A 13705-nucleotide genomic window follows, 5' to 3' on the forward strand; every position below is an offset into this window, starting at 1 on the left:
AGGATTGGATTTGTTGAAAAGATTGTATGCGACATTATATTGTTCTCCTTCGGGAGTACAACTTACACTGGGTAGGAAAGTGATCTCTCCAATGTATTTGTCGAGGGATAAACTTCCGACCGAATTGTCGTTTCTTCCTGATATTCTTTGGGCTACTGGTCCTAATGATGTGGGTCTTTTGGAAATACCGCCATATGTTGTGACATTGAAAGCCAATGTGAAATTGCCACGCATTCCCCAATATAAGATCTCTAGTGAAGATGAAAAGGCGTTGCTAGCGATCATTTATGATTTGATTGAAAAAGATGTAATTGAAGAGACAAGAGGCAACGTTTGTAATAGTCCTGTTCTGCCTGTTTTGAAACGTACTGACCCTTCTCAGCCACCTGTTTACAGGTTCGTGATTGATCTTAGAGAGGTCAATAAAATAGTTGTGCCACAGTTTCCAGTTGTTCCTCCTGATATCACTGCCCTATTGACTATGATTCCAGCTTCTGCCACTTGGTTCTCGGTGATTGACTTGAAGAATGCTTTCTTCAGCATCCCGATTGTCGAGGAGAGCAGGGATATTTTTGGCTTCAGTTTAGGAGGCCGAAGCTTCCGCTTCAAACACGCTCCTCAAGGCTACTGTGAAAGTCCATCAATGTATAGTCAGGCTTTAAAAACACAGCTTGATGCAATTGTTTTACCTGATGGCGCTACCCTTATTCAGTACGTCGAGGATTTGCTAATCGCTGCAGATACTGAGGAGATTTGTAAAGAAGCCACCTTGTCGTTGTTGCGCCATTTGTCTGATTTACATCACAAAGTGTCTCTTTCAAAACTGCAATATTGTCGACAAGAAGTGACCTACTTAGGTCATCTCTTATCGAAGGAGGGAAGGAAACTGACACCAGAAAGAATTCAGGCAATTGCAAAATTGAGTGTGCCAAGGACACAGAGAGAAGTACGTGCTTTCTTGGGCATTACATCATACTGTAGACAATGGATACCAAATTTTTCTTTGCTGGCTAAACCTTTGGTAGCATTGACCTGTAAAGATACACCGAATCCCATTCCGTGGTCTGAAGATTGTCAGAAAAGTTTTTCCGAATTGCGTAATGCATTGTGTTCGGCTCCTGTGTTGGGTACCCCCGACTACAGTAAGCCATTTACACTGTATGTCCATGAGAAAGAGGGTTGTGCATTGTCAGTGCTGACACAGTCTTTTGGAGACAAACAGCGTCCATGCGCGTATTTTTCGTCGACTTTGGATCCGGTAGCTAAAGCATTGCCGAGTTGCTTGAGAGCGACAGCGGCAGCAGCTGTTTCTATTCGACAGTCTGCTGGGTTAGTGATGAATAATATGTTGATTGTGATGGTTCCACATGCAGTGGACACGTTGTTAAACAGGACCAAGACACAGCACTTAACTAGTGCTCGATTGTCAGGTTACGAGTTGACACTATTAGCGAGCCATGTGCACATAAAGAGGTGCAATACGTTGAATCCAGCCACGTTATTGCCGATTTCAGTAGAGACAGATGATGTTGAACAGCATGATTGTTTTCTCAGGACAGAAGAAGAAACGAAAGGGAGAGTAGATCTTAAAGATACTCCTCTTGTAAAGTGTGATGGTACTTTATGGGTGGATGGTTCGTGCTTCAAGCTTCCGAATGGTGATACGACTGCAGCATATGCTGTCACGACTTTGCATACGATTGTTGAAGCTGCACGTATACCATATAATTCAGCTCAAGCAGCAGAGTTGATTGCACTTACGAGAGCGTGTGTGTTATCGAAAGGAATGAAAGTGACCATATATACCGACAGCCAGTATGCGTTTGGTGTGGCTCATAGTTTTGGACGATTGTGGAAAGAACGTGGGTTCCTGACTTCGCATGGAGCTAAGATTCAGCATGGTCAGTTGGTGAATGAGCTTCTTGAGTCACTGACCTTGCCGTTACAAGTTGCGATTGTGAAATGCAGTGCACACAAGAAGGTTACTGATGATGTTGGTCGTGGCAATGCATTTGCTGATGAAATCGCAAAAGAAACAGCAAAAGATGTGATGAATCGAATGTATGTTGCAGGCCCGCCAAGATGGGTTGGTGACGTTGGAATGTGTGAAGATACGATAGAGAGTGTGAAGTCTCTTCAAGCTGAAGCTTCAGAGAAAGAGTTGAGTGTGTGGAGAGAAAGTACGGGTAAATTGGATGAAAATGGTTGTTGGGTTGACTTGTCAGAACATCAGCGATGGTTGTTACCCGATGTGTATGTGCTTGCAGTGGTGACAATGGCTCATGGAATGGCCCATATCAGTGTGAAAGGGATTTGTAAGTTGTTGGCTCCAGTATGGCAAAATTCTGGAATCCCTAAATGTGCAGAGAATGTGGTCAAGAATTGCATGGTGTGTCTGAAATACAATCCTGGTAGGGGAACCCCAACTCCAGCTGGTCATTTTGCGCCTCCAACGTATCCGTTCGAGGTTTTGCAGCTAGATTTCATCCACATGGAAAGGTGCAACAATTTGAAATACGTACTTGTTGTTGTTTGTGCTTTTTCAAGATGGGTAGAAGCATATCCCTTAAAAGACAACACTGCCTTATCCACAGCTAAAGCCCTTGCCAAAGAATTCTTCCCTAGGTTTGGAATGCCGAGAATGGTCTGGAGTGATAATGGGAGTGAATTTGTGGGTCGAGTGATGAAAAAAGTATGTGAGGGACTAGGTATCCAGCAAAAATTCCACGCTGCAAATCACCCCCAATCAGCTGGACTAGTAGAGTGCTATAATGGCACGTAAAAACTGAAATTGGCAAAAATACAAGCGAGCTCTGGTCTTAAATGGCCTGACGCTCTGCCTTTAGCACTCCTATCAACAAGAATGACTGTGCATTCGCGAGTGGGACTTAGTCCCTATGAAATTGTGTTCGGCCGCCCGGCCAACATATGGGGAGTGCCAAGGCCGACAAAATTCAGTGAGATCGAACACCCTGTACTGCTTGATTATTTGTATGAATTGACGGCTAAATTGCGTGTTTTACACCAACAGGTTCATGATACTCGGCCTCAGGTCTCTAAAGCTCCAGGACATCTTATCGATCCTGGATCATGGGTGCTGGTCAAAACTTCCAGCGGACGAAGAATGACCAGCCCTGTTGGACCGGCCCCCACCTCGTCCTTCTCTCAACAAGATCAGCTGTTCGAGGGGAAGGGAAAAAGAACTGGATCCACGGCGTACACTGCAAGAGGGTCCCTTTGCCTCTACCGTACGACCGGTGGGTCCAGGAGGGGATCGCTGACTCTGAGACTGAGACTGTGCCTTGTTTTCTGCCTTTTAGGGATGCACGTGTAAAAGGAACAATTTCAGTACGAGAAAGTGACAATATTTTGCAAGAAGCTGTGCCACCGTCAATTCGATTGAACACTACAGAGCCTGAACTCTTGTTCCAGAACCAGACACTACCTGGAAAAAGCCGTTATAATTTGAGGCCGAGAACTATGGACAAATAAAAAATTCTTTTTTCTTTGCTATTTTTGAAAGTGCAGCTCTCTCATCTGAGAAACTTTCTTATTTTTGTTTTTCGAACCGCCATCCGGGTTCAGCTGTAGGGTCGTGGTTGCCCAAGTCTTTGGAGTGCAGCTGAAGACGTTAGGTCGACAGTTCTGGTCGGTCTAAGGGAGTTTTTCGAGAATGAGAGACCTGCCAAACAGATGGACTTTAAAGCCAGAATGTGTATAATGATGACAAAGAAACGATTTTTGATATTATGTATTTTCATGTTGCTTAGTGTAATGACGTTTTAATAGGATATGTTTTATTATCTTTTCAAGTGACATTTGCACCCACTACACAGCCCATACCTCCTTCTACTGTTTCCTCGCACTCTTTTCACCCTCTGCCTGAACACGAGTCCGCTAGAAGATTAGAATTTGTCAATAATTCGTTCGTTCAGCTTCTACACCAACACCAATTAGTAGTGAACACAACTAACTGTTGGGTGTGTGGTCTTATGCCACATACTACTGATAAAGGTATCCCTTATCTGGTCCTGCCTTTCAGCCATAATGGTTCTGTGTGGGCATATAGAACGATGTTCATATATGCTCATGAAGCCAACCCCCTACGTTCTGTGGAAGATAATCCTAAGAATAGTGCTCTAGTTAAGGGTATAGTAGATATGATTAAGGAAGATATTTCCTATGAGACTATCCCGAGAGATGAGACACTAGCATATATTGGATGGAACATAACAGGATATGGAGTTACTCTGAGTGAGAACCAGCGAGCAAAGAGATCCTCCCCGATTTGGATTGTACCCCATCAGGGTCACCTATGTCTGCAAGGTAATGGCAAGAATCCCAGAGCTCAGTTAGGGAAAAGTATCTGCACTGAAACATATGTTTTTGCGTCTCAGACTTCCCCTTCGTTCCTAGCAGCTAAGGGTACCTATTTCATCTGCCATAATAGAGCCTATACATGGTTGCCCCCTGACTTCTCAGGCACATGTTTTGTTTCGTTCCTGTTGCCTCCCACCTACACGGCCGCGGCAGATTACCATAAGACAAGGGTAGTTAGAGGTGTCATCAGTAAAGAAGACACTACAGGACAAGAATTTGGAGATTTTGTAAAGGGTTTTCTGCCGTTTTGGGGGCCTATGGTTAACAGCAGGAACATAAGGCAATTGACAAGGGTGGTTGAATCCACGGTAGTTGAAACCGCCAGTGTCCTTAGTAATTTGACTGCTGAACTCAAGTCGGATCGCCTTATGACTCTTCAGAACAGGGTCGCATTAGACGTCATACTTGCAGACCGAGGTGGGGTATGTAAAGTGATCCAATCAAGTTGCTGTATTTTCATTCCAGATAACGCTCCGACAGTTTACCAGGCCATTTCCAAACTGCATAAGATCTCCGGATCTATCCACGTGGATAAAGGAGATTGGTCATTGATGGGATGGTTCTGGGAGCTGATATCCGCCTGGGATGGAAGATTCTGATAGTCATTGGGATGATCTTAGCCATTCTTTTCCTGTCCTGTCTGTGTGTACAGTGTGCTCCTGCAATATGTGGCCTCTGTGCTACATCGTGTGTAAGGAAACCTGTATCAAGAGACGAGCTAAGTAATAGGATGATGCTACAGCAACATCTCAACGACTTTATGAATATAGACCTGGACTCAGATTAACGTGAGTATAGGTTATTGCCTATGTAAGGGCAAAAGGAGGGTCTGTGGTACTGAAAATTCTGGATCCGTGTTATAAACATCATCGTATCATGACGATTTTGGTATCAGCAGACCGAGAATGATTAATATACTATGCACAAGCATTTTCGCCATATTCAGGTGACAAAATCACCCCAAAAATCAGAGTTTCCGTCCTGAACCCTCGGGTTCCATTTGAACGGCAGCCATTTTGTGATTGCCCTCACATAGGCCAATGACTAAGGCCATTTTAAAGTCTGAAGGACACGTACAGCTTTTCTGACTCCTCTGTGACCTGGGCAAGCTGACTCCACTGCCTGAAGCCAAAACCTGTTCGGCCAGTTCCTTTCCCAGTGGCCGAATGAGATTAGTATCAAGGCACAGCATATCATAAAACCTTTTCATCTTACACACACCTGTCCCTGTTTCGTTCTTTATGACTTGCTTTATGAGGAGGAGGTGCCCGTTTTTATTGGGGGTCCGCCGATATCTGATGAAAGTACCGAGCCTTGCCGAGTAATTGATTGAGGGCTGAACAAACTGAAATATGGGCTTGTCATCATGACTCTGCTTTTTCTTTGTAGTGAAAATATGTGAATGGTCAGCTGTAAAATAAGGAATGTTTGCCTAAAGCATAATATTTTGTATAAAAGAGAAGGCTGGCTTTGTAAGGTTGAGCAGTCTCCTGAGAATATACACGGTGTTGTACTTCTAGGATACCTGTTACTGGTTGCAGCCAATAAATACGATCTTTGACTTCACCAGGAACACTCTGTGTTTCTGTAGTCTGAAACAGGAAGAACTCGAAGTCTTAGGGTGTGTTCCCTGGCACCGCTGTGTTCTGAAAAACCCAGTACTTCAAGAATGCCCCATTGATCACTTACAGCTGGACCTAGACTGGACTTTACAGATTGCCCCTGCTGGAGTGCGATCTGGCCCTAAGTGCTGACCTAGCTCCTTAGGTATGACCCAGAGGAGCTTCCCGTGAAAACCCTGAAAAGTTGGGACTCCAAAGACATATGATAAACTTTTTGACCGGGGCAAACCTGGCTTGGGTATCTGACCTGCACTCCATCGTGGTCAGCATGACATTGAATTTAGGTCCCAGCCCACTGTAATGATGGACTATCATTGTCACTTTCCACCTTTTGGTGAAATCTCTACTTAACATGTAAAAAAATCATATCTTCGGTTGCTCTTATTAGATTTTCGTCCTTTTGGTGTAATTGTATTTGTTAAAATGTACTCTATTTTTCTAATTTGGACTGAGATTTATTTATTGCTTGGTGTTTTCACTTCATTACAGTATTGGTACTGTATGAATATTTTACATATTACCCTAAGTAGTGAGTTTCAGGGTTCACCCTGATTAATCCTTAAGGTGGGCCGTCACACTTTTGCCATGTTCTGCTACAGCTGCCAACAACTCTACATAGATTTTATGGGTGACAGGTCAAAGCCATGATGGAAAGAGTAGGCATGTTTCTTTTGAATTTCAATGCATCCCCCAATTTTTAAATTCATTTGGCATTTATTAATGGTTTTATCAAAGGGCATCACAAAGAGTCAAAAACAAAAGTGAGCAACACAAAAACAAATCTAACAATTCACAAATGAATAAATGCATGCTCACATTCAGGCTCCACACATTTCTTGTTATTGAAAGCAAATGTAAGATACAAGACTGAAAAGCGACATTTTTATAATACATTTTCATATCAGCCTAAGAAACAGGATTGCTTCATTAAAACAGCTATATAGGTTTCCTCACTTTTCCCATATAGGTATAGAGGACACTTTCTGGGGAGATGGATCCATTCTGCAGGCCACCAGCCAGGTCCACCATGGACATTGAAAGGATCGTCCTAGAGTCCACTTTGGGATTCTGAAAGAAGCATAGGTAAAATCAGAGTTATCCTTCCTCTTGGAGCAGCAATGGGTCACAGTAGCTCACAGGACATCCTGTCTTACAGGCACATGTCACAGCATGATCTTCCGTCACCAGTGCCTATCAATAAAAGCAGCACTGCCAAATGTCATCAAGGGTTAAAGTAACACACGTTTGTTAACTTTCCTGTATTGCTGTACACCCCTGAATTGTTATACAAACAAAGGTACTTTCTTAGCGCTCAGTCTACTCTCTAGTCCGTCAAGCAGGCCAACGCCCAGCTCTGCAAAAGTTACATTTTCTGTGCCAAATTCCTATCAGTATTTAGCTGCTGTCAGTGCTACGGCTTGAGGCATGGGACTCAGGTTATGGAGTATCCTGTTCTCATGGCTTGCCTGTCGCCTCCTGTATGTTGCATGTTCTACTTTAGTCGATGATTGCTTGCGGCGCTCAAAGCTGTACAGTTAGTATTTGGGTGGAAATGCTCCAGTTTAAGCCAATCACCAACATATTGTCTGAGTTGTCTAACCACATTTGCACAGTTGCACCACCAGAATGAAATCCAACAATACCCAGTGCCAGTTCCCCAAGCTGCCCTGTCCCAGGCAAGGCCGGCACTGCACATGCAGTGATAAAGAAACAAGATTCGTGTCCCCCTGCAAATATGGAAATGTCTAACCCCCCAAAAAGACATTCACCTGATACTATTTCTAACATCTGTTATGTGAGTAGCTGTGTGACTGTCTGAATCCATGTGTGAATGGATGTATGAGTGGCTGTATAGGTGCGTGAGTGGGTATGTGAGTGGCTGTATAGATGAATAAGTGGGGGTGTGAGTACCCATATTGGTGAATAAGTGGGTGTGTGAATAACTGTATGGATGTAGGAGTGGGGGTGTGACTGGCGGTATTGGTGAGTGATTGGGTGTGAGAGTGGCTGTATGGGTAAGTGAGTGGCTGTGTGAGTGGCTATATGGGTGTGTTAGTGGATATATGAGTGGCGTATTGGCGACTAAGTAGCTGTGTGAGTGGCTGTATGGGTGAGGGGCTGTGTGTTTAAATGACAGTATTGCTGTTTGAGAGGGTGTTTGGTTAAATGATTGGTTGTCTGAGTTGCTGAATTGGAGATTGAGTGTCTATGTGAGTAGCTGAATGGTTCTGTTGAGCAGCTGTATGGGTGACTAAATGGGTGTGTGAGTGGTTTTATCAGTGACTAAGTGGGTGTTTGAGTAGCTGTATGAGTGAATAAGTGGCTGTGTTAGTAAATAAGGGTGAGTGAGTGTCTGTGTGAGTAGCTGTATGGAAAGTGAGTGGTTGTGTGAGTGGCTGTAAGGTTGCAAATTGCAAATACCTGCTCTTTATTGCTCAAACTACAAAACTTCAATTTTTCAACCAAAGGAAGTAGTCATCACTCCCACTTCTTGTCACCCAATGAATCTAATTTTCTCTAATCCACTACAGTAATGCATTATTGGCATGTCCAAGTCCACATCAATGGAACTAAATCTCCTAAAGTATACCTTTGTATGACTAATACATTTCTCTTGGGAACTCCAAATCAATGACAGTGTACCTCTATTTAACCAAATTGCAAACCAAACCCTCTTTTTAACCAAATTGCAAATCTTACCCATAACATAAAATAAAAATAAAATTCAACTTTCTCTGCATCACCTCACAACATCAGGGATCAAACCCTGTATATCACGTCCATAGATCTCACTTACTCCAGTCCATTACACTACTGTGTTTTAACCTAACCAACAACCCATATCTTGGGTTATAGCTCTCAAACATAGCTTGACGAACCATTGATTTCCTTAGGGAAATTCCACATAAATTGGAATGTCCCAAATCTTTCAGCATAGTACAAACCATTCTCATGTCACAACTGCTCTATTGCCCAATCTCATTAAAAAAGAACTAAATTTTGACTGCCCGCAATTTTGATGCTGACACCACCTAATTATGAATATCATATTTACATTTTGTAAACAGTCCAAAAAATTAATCCACATCTACTATCTACTTCAGGGTGGGGGAAGTTGGCGCAGTACCACTACGCAGAATTCCGCGGAGTTGAACCGTACGTCTCATCCCAATTAATAAAACAGAAACCTCACATACCTTTGGTAAAACAACACGTAACTATCATTACATGCTAAAATGCATATAGTCATCTCATAAAAGTGAAAATGAAAATATAGCAAGCAGTGAGAGAGGTGATGATTTTGGGGTCCTGCGGCTCCTGCCTAACCTAGGGAGAGAACCAAGCAGATGCCTTGAACAGAAAGAGCACACTATGCTGAACGATTCGGTGGTGGTCCCATCCTCCTAGGACCACCCCAAGCACAGTTATGGGCAAAAATACAATCCCAACCAAAGGCCCTGCAAAGCATTATGGGACAAGATTCTAGAGTGCAGTGAATATTATAGTATCCAATATCAAAACATTCCTCAAGCGGCAGCGCTCTCAGGGCTCAGATGAGAGCTGATACTATAATATTCACGGCACTCTAGTATCTCGTCCCATAATGCTTTGCTGGGCCTTTGGTTAAAATTGTATTTTTGCCCATAACTTTACTTGGGATAGTCCTAGGAGGATGGGACCACCACTGAACCGTTCAGCATGATATTCTCTTTGTGTTCAAGGCATCTGCTTGGTCCTCCTCCTAGGTTAGGGCACCCCAAAATCATCACCTCCGTCATTGCCTGATATTTTTCAAAGCTCACTTTTGTGAATTGGTTATATGCTTTTTAGCATATAAAGGTAAAGTTGTTTTATCAAAGGGTTGTGGGTGCAGTAGCTAACTCCGCTACGTGGCGGAGTCCGAGTTTTTGCATGAATTCCATGTTTTCATTGTAATCTCTGCAACCTCCGGAACCAGAATGTATGCAATGAAACATGTACAAACCTTAGAATAAATAAGGCATTACAAGATACTGCAACACCCCAATAAGAGGGTGGTGGCCTTTCAGTGTTGTGATCAATAGATTAAACAAGATAATACAATAATAATTAAGGGGTAAAAAGGGTGACACAAACTAGAAAACAACAGTCTAAAATAACACCCCTGCTGAGGGTGGTATCATCTCCGTAATTGAACAATTAGATCAGGCAAGACAAAAACATAAAAGGAAGCAGTGATCATACTATCATAATCATAATCTAGCACAGTAAAGGAGTCAACAGGCAGCATCCCCAACAATGGTGGGGTCCACTCAGAGTTGACACAGAGAAATCATAAGGAAAATAGTGGAACAGGCTAGCAGTAATCTTCCGGTGTGGTTGATAAGTATGAATTACTCGGAGAGGGAGTAACTAGGGTGTAGGGCGGACATTTGCTCATGAGTAATAGTTTAACTCCTTTCTTGAAGGATGTGGTTGAAGATTTCATCCTTAGATCTGGGGGTAGGGAGTTCTAAATTCATGGTGCAATGCCAACGGCTCTGTTATCGCTGTTCTTATAAAAGAATCTCTGAGGTTTCAGTATTAAAGTGCTGGAGCTTCTAGAGGATCTAAGACCTATCGAAAGTTAAAGCTACTGTAGCTTGGGGTATTGAAGTGTAGAGATTTGTGGGTAATGCAATCAATTTTCAGTCGAATTCTTGCTTCATAGGGAAACCAGTTGAGGGGTTTAAAATCAGGGGTGATGTGATTATTTTTGATTCTGTGATGAGCCCTGCAGCAGAGTTGAGGGAAGCCCTTAACGGGCCTGTTTTGCCTTTGGGCAGAACGCAGAGGGTAGCACTTCCATAGTCCAACCAGTGGATGACCAGAGCTTGCACGGCAGACTTGAAGTCATTGCAGAGGAGGAATGGTTTTAATTTCCTTAAGATGTTAATTTGATGGTTTGCTCCTTTAGTGGCAGCACTGATGTGTTTCTGCATTTTAAGGTCCTTATCAAGAGTTATTCCCAGTGATCATACTGAATCAATAACTTGTGATAGGCATTTGAAGGATGTTAATTGCTTCTTGCATTCATTAGTGACGGCAGACTGATTGGGCAGGGTGATTAGGAGGAATTACATTTTAAGTGTGTTAAGTTTGAGGTAGTTGCAAGTTAGGCAACTTTGGGTATGTAGTGAGTTGTGTTGAGCGATCTAATGTCTTTAGGGGAAGAGACTTTCAAGTAGAGTTGGATATCATCAGTATACAAGTGATAGTGGATGTTAGATGAATTCAGCATTTCTATTAGAGGCAATATGATCAAGTTAAAGAGAGTTTGTGAGAAAGAGAAGCCCTGAGGAACACCTAATGTGACTGGAGCAGTCTTAGACAGGGACTGATTTACCATGACACCATGACTTTGTTGATGTGGAGAAATGAGGTGAACCATTTTAGGATGGAACCTGAGATTCCCATCCTGCATCCAATAGATCTAGTACGTAGTAATGCTTAACCATATAACACGTGGAAGATAGGTCACAGAGAATTAAGAGGCAAGATTAATTTTGATCTAGTACCTTAGTGCATCATCCACTATGTGTGCAAGGGCCAATTCAGTGCTATGCCATGGGTGAAAGCCTGATTGGAATCAGTCACGAAGAGGGAACTGATAAATGTGGCTACTTATTTGGACAATTGCACATTTTTCAAAGATCTTTGCCAGAGTTGGTATGTTGCAGATGGGACAAAAGTTATTTAGGTCTGTTTGGTCTGCCGTTGTCTTTTTTAAGGATAGGGATGGCCCGACCAGACTTTAGGCAATCAGGGATTGTGCCTTGACATAGGGAGGCACTTATATCTTGGTCCAACATTCACTTCCCTCCACCCCAACTGTCGTCATATGGGATCGAACCTCACACACCACATATATATGTTATACTTTCTCTTCACCACTTCACTACTGTATCCAGAACATTTAGACATGCACATCAATCCTGTATTTTACTTCACATATATCATACAACTATCACATTCCTCCTGAGAGATATCCACAAATTCCATACCTCCTACTCATATTCCTAAATAGTGGACTTCACAGACTTTCCAATCTTTAACATTCCTAGAGACACCCCCCCTCCCCCTTCCCTGCAGGGAGGCTTTCGCTACCAGGTGCCACCCTCTTCTTGCGCCCCCTAGTTGCATCTTGTTACAATAATGTGTGTAGTTCTCCATCAAGATGCAACCCCATTGTAATTATCCTTAACATATTGATCCAAAAAGCTTCCCTCAGTGGTACTGATTTCACAATATAACCTCCTCTCCTCCCCAACCTCACCTGTTCTTTTCCGATCGGGGTGATCCCGTCTATCTCTCTTACTCTAGATCTCTAGTCTTAAGTTTCCGAATATGTTCTCTCCACCTCTCCTTCAGTTTTCTGGTTGCAGACCTTATGTATTGTTTCTGGCATATACGGACCACTATGTACACACACTTCTGAGCATGACAGTTATTGAAAGATGTGATCTCAAAACTCCTCTTGCCTTTCTAATCTGCGAACCTTGCGCATTCATTTTTGTACATATCTGCAGCATATACAAGGTCCACATTCAAAACTCCCACAAGGTGTGCTCGGTAGCCAGGAGCTGCGGATCCATATTAGTAATCCTGTCACTAGGATCAATATTGCCCTAATTCATTGAAAGTCACTATCGGTGTGTCTGGTAAAATATCTTTTCGATCTGAATCAAAAGCCTAAGAAGGTCCTAACTAGAAATTTGATAAAATCTTTGCTAGGAAGTGGGCCAGCTACACAGATTTCCTAAGGCACTGACTGCCCTTGAGTGTGAAATTACAGATTCATTTGTTCATGCATGGCTTTGCAGCATCCATAATTAGAAGACTACCAATCTTCAGACAGTGCTGGTTTACATGTTACCTTTAACATACGCACATTTTTTTGTTTTCTACCAGATGATCATTTCCAATTAAGATATGTCCCCTCGTGCAAGGTATACCACCGATTATTTGAGTTACAAATCCTCAACAAAGCTGTTTATTTACGCATTTCCATCTGTGCCATAGATTTTCTGAACACAATGAACCACCAGGTGGCAGTCCTGCATCAATTGAGCTAATTTCTTTTATTTAATTTCTGGCAGGGTCAAAAGTATGACTACTGTATATTTTCGAGCGTAGACCCTTCAGTAGTTTATTTTAGTAGTAATAAACATCTAAGGGGCAGATTTACTTTCCCTGGCGCATCCCTGCAAATCAGCAGGGATGCACCAAGGATGATGCGTCACGCAAGTTTGCCCTTGCGCCACCGCGTGATGCATTTGCCGGCGTAAGGTTGGCGCTGTGCTGAAGTTGTGTCGCAAGCGCGACGCAACTCCAGCACTGTTCCAACCTGCCCTATCCCTAACATGGTGCGTCACGCCGTACGCCTGCTTGAAGCAGGCGTAAGGATTTGACGCACCAGCGTCGGAAAAGTGACTGCGTGAAATCTTGTAGATTTCACTGCGTCACTTTTCCGAGGCTTTGTCCGACGTAACGCCCACCCTGCATACATTAAACCTGACGGGGGTTTAATGTGGCGCAGGGCTTTACAACGTGACGCATCTCCCTAGATGCATCACGTTGTAAATCTGGCGCAGCATGTCACTAGCTTTGCGCCACCGCTGCGTCAGAAAAGTGACGCAACGGCGGCGCAAAAGTGGCGCACGGGGCTTGTAAATCTGCCCCTG

The 13705-nt window shown here is 43.1% G+C and overlaps 1 protein-coding gene across 1 annotated transcript in view; it reads right to left on the reverse strand.

The window, feature by feature from the left end:
* Positions 1-13705, reverse strand: part of LOC146835060 (vitamin D3 hydroxylase-associated protein-like) — an 824670-nt gene that overhangs the window by 654779 nt on the left and 156186 nt on the right. The window contains exon 2 of the mRNA XM_085599957.1: positions 6957-7070. Coding sequence (XP_085456083.1) covers positions 6957-7070 — 114 coding nt within the window. The remainder of the gene's footprint in view (positions 1-6956; positions 7071-13705) is intronic.

Source organism: Triturus cristatus, chromosome 4_2 (genome assembly GCF_964204655.1).
Source record: "Triturus cristatus chromosome 4_2, aTriCri1.1, whole genome shotgun sequence".
NCBI lineage: Eukaryota > Metazoa > Chordata > Amphibia > Caudata > Salamandridae > Triturus > Triturus cristatus.